At 54.7% G+C, this 3,639-nt stretch overlaps 1 protein-coding gene across 1 annotated transcript; it reads right to left on the bottom strand.

Annotated features, from left to right (window-relative positions):
- Positions 1-1,218: 1,218 nt before the first annotated feature.
- Positions 1,219-3,167, bottom strand: LOC133918789 (high-affinity nitrate transporter 2.3). Its single transcript, XM_062362862.1, has one exon. The coding sequence runs from the start codon at positions 2,946-2,948 to the stop codon at positions 1,392-1,394; it is 1,557 nt and encodes a 518-aa protein (XP_062218846.1). The 5' UTR covers positions 2,949-3,167; the 3' UTR covers positions 1,219-1,391.
- Between the last annotated feature and the right edge of the window lie 472 nt (positions 3,168-3,639).

The raw sequence follows: 3,639 nt of genomic DNA, 5'->3' as shown, positions 1-3,639 counted from the left end.
ACTAGTATCGCTGCCTACTGAAGGACAATGACTTCACTCTTAGTGAATGAATGCCCAAGAGGGCATGTGACGATGACTACTGGACAATTATTATATTCGGTTACTCTAAGATTTTTAGTAATTCTCGAGATATATCTCTATCTTTAGGGAAAGGATTCCTAAATAAAAGTAAATTGCCAAGTGGAACCTAGGATATCTCGTAAACAGATAAACTCTAAGAATGGGAATGAAGACTCGACACGATGTACGACACCACTATATATACAGAGCCTGGAAACCCTGTGGATGACAAGCTTTTACAAGGCGAACAAGTCATTAGAAGCTAGAAGACACCTAAAGCTGAGTGAGGAAGTCACCGACTAGGATAGATCTTTCAAGGCTAGGTACGCACCCCCTTATAATAATCTCAGATTAATACAAGATAAACATGACGTGAGATCATTATCTTAAGAAAGATCCGAACCTGTCTAAACCCCCCCCCCCTATGTGTTTCTTTTGATTTGTCTACTCGAAACATCCTCATCTATTCTACAAGTTCGTAAGATCGACGGTTCACCAATTATCGACATTATGCATGACCACAAGTTAATCTACCACTTCTAGCTAATCCCCCATGGAACCACCCTTGATCTCGATCTGAACTAGGATTCAAAGCTAATCTTGATCTGAACTATGAGTGAGATAGAATCGAGACCAGGGAGGGAGGGAGGGAGGGAGGGAGGGATAGAAGGTGACCTTGTTGAATGTTGAGGGGTCGAGGGTGGAGAGAGACCCTTGGAGGCATCGAATGTTGGTGTCGAACATCGCCGTGTGGTGCAGCAGCGGCTCCACGTCGCCTTCACTGCGTGCGACTAGAGAGGCGACAGACTCCCAAAGCTCTCGCGCTGCCTTGAGATCGTAAGCACTGCTGTCACTGTTTGGAACTCCTACAGACGCTGGGCTTGGCGGTTTCGCCGGGTTCAACCCACAAACCGGCCAACCCATTCATGTCTTGCCTGGGTTCACACCTAACCCGGCCCAACCCGCCTAGATCTCCATAGTGACAGTTCCATATGGGTTGGGTCCGAGTGGACTGCCGGTTTGGCCCAACCCATGAACAGTGCTAATGGCCCACTGATTCTAATATGTGTGCATGCGTGCAATTTTTTAAATATGTGTGCATGTGTGCAATTTTTAAATGTGTTATGAAAAAATAAGTCACTTGAAAATAGACAATCCTTCCGAAATTAATCACCAGACTTTTCATTCGAACAGAAATAAACACGCAACTGAATAACACGCGATAAAAACACACAACTAGTTTCAAGGTGGAACGGTAAGGTCATCACGATTCACGAACAGTACATATTCTTGTGCACGCGGGGCCTTGATTAGTACCATAAGCATGTTGCTCACACGTTGACCGGCGAAGATTCGACGGGGACGGTGTGCCTGGACTGGCTGCCCGACGCTGATCTCCGCCCACCCTCGCTCAAGCTGTTCTCCGCAAACCGCACGCTCGCAGTGTTGAACCCCTTCTCGCGCTCGTGCGCTGTCCACTCTTGGCTGTAGTAATCCTCCGCCGTTGCTCCGGGTCGCGGCCCCACAAACATGCCGCCCCACTGCGGGAAGTAGATGAGCGTGAGCGGCAGCGTGCACGCGATGATCATGATCCCCATGTACATGATCCCTGTCTCCGTCTTGTATCTGGAGCCGTGGAAGAAGATGACCTGCGTCAGCACGGCGCCCACGTTGCCACCACCGCCGGTCATGCCGGAGATCAGCCCTAGAGACCTCCGGGAGACGAACGGCACGATGCCGAAGCTGAGCCCGCAGGCCGCCTGCACGAACAAGGAGAAGAGCATCATGACGCCCACGGACGCGCCGAAGGAGTAGTCGACGACGCCGAGCACCACGCACAGGACTCCGCCGATGGTCTGAACGATCCACAGCCCCCACAACCGGCCGCGCATGCCGAACCGGTCGGAGAGCCAGTCGGACATGAGCCCACCGCCGGGGCGAGAGATGATGTTGGCCATCCCGAAGCTGGCGGCAATGAGCCCGGCAGTGTGGAGGTTGACGCCGAAGCGGTCAAAGAAGTACTGCGCGACGATATTGTCCACGGTGAGCTCCACGCCGAAGCAGTAGCCGTAGGTGAGCGCCAGGATCCAGCCGCGGTAGTTGGTCACCGCGTGGCGAAACACGTTGCCGAAGCTGTCCTTGTGCATCTCGCCGGACTTGTGCAGCTTCCGGTAGTTGCCGTCGGGCATGTCCTGCCCGAGCGCCAGCACCGCGATGGCCGAGAACGTCTGCATCAAGCCCGGGATGAAGAACGCCACGCGCCACGCCGTGAAAGGCGTGCTCCCGATCTTGCGGATGGCCTCGTACACGAGCGGCATGAGCAGCTGCACGGCGCCGCCGCCGAGGTTGCCCCACCCGCCGGCGACGCCGTTGGCCAGCCCCACCTTGGGCGGCGAGAACATGGAACTCATCCAGAACTGCGTGGACACGAACGAGGCCAGGGAGAATCCCGTGAAGAACCGCACGAGCAGGAAGGATGAGGCTGAATCAATGATGGCTGAGCAGTACACGGCCGGCGTGGTCAGCAGTATGATGGCCGCGGACGCCAGGCGTGGCCCGACCAGGTCGCACGCCGTGCCCATGGCGAGACGCGCGAAGACCGCGCCGGACACGGAGGCGATTCCGGCGTTGCCGATGTCCGTGGCCGTGAGCCCGAGCGTGTCCCGGATGAGCGGCAGCAGCGGCGGCGCCGCGAAGGTGGACACGAAGCAGCAGAAGAAGGAGAACCACGACATGTGGAAGGCGCTCATGTGCGGCTTCGCGAAGGAGAAGAGCCAGAACTCGGTGGCCTTGTTGTCCGAGTCCACCGGCATCCTGAACCGCGCCTTGGACGCCGCCTCGGCTCCCTCGACCTCCATCGCCGCCGGCTTGAACTCCCGCTCCGCCATGTGACCGCCTGCGTTTTCAGTATCGTACACTCTTACACACTCACCGTTGGTACTTGGCTGCACTGAAGCTGTGGCGAGTGGAGTTTATATAGCGCGCCACAGAGCTTGGAGTGGGCGGGGCGCGATGGTCGGGGACGGCGAGGGGGCAAAGGGGAAACGAATTAAGATTGGACGGGTGAGGTGGGGGTCACCTTATGAGGCAGATGAACGGCCGGCGCGCGCGGCAACGGAGTGCTCCGTCACCGCGCGTCCCGGCTCTCGGAGGCGGTGGTCGGTCGTTGACTCGTTGGCGTCGCTGTATGGGTTGGCAAGTGGGCTTGGTGGTGACCTCTGAACTTGGAGGCCACGTCAGTTCCTTGGGCCGTGGAACTTCTCCGCACCTGCGAGCCAGGGAATTCTTTGAGGATTCAGCGAAAGGCAAATTTGGTAGACACACACAGTGTATTCCGTCGTCTATCTTTTTTCTATATATTTATATATCAGTTGATTCTCTCACCTACTTTATAATTTTTTTCACCTATCTTTTAATATAAATATCAACTCAAACGAACGATTCTAATAAACCAACTATTCTAATAAATCATACATCTGTATAGCTACTGAAATTTTCCCTTCCAGCCAGCTCAAGTGCTGTCGTACTCGTACAGGAAGCATCGGCGCTTTTGTTACAACAATGAGTTCTTGGACAATC

Source organism: Phragmites australis, chromosome 1 (genome assembly GCF_958298935.1).
Source record: "Phragmites australis chromosome 1, lpPhrAust1.1, whole genome shotgun sequence".
NCBI lineage: Eukaryota > Viridiplantae > Streptophyta > Magnoliopsida > Poales > Poaceae > Phragmites > Phragmites australis.
Note: the sequence above shows the minus strand (reverse complement) of the source record. Positions and strands in the feature narration are given on the sequence as shown.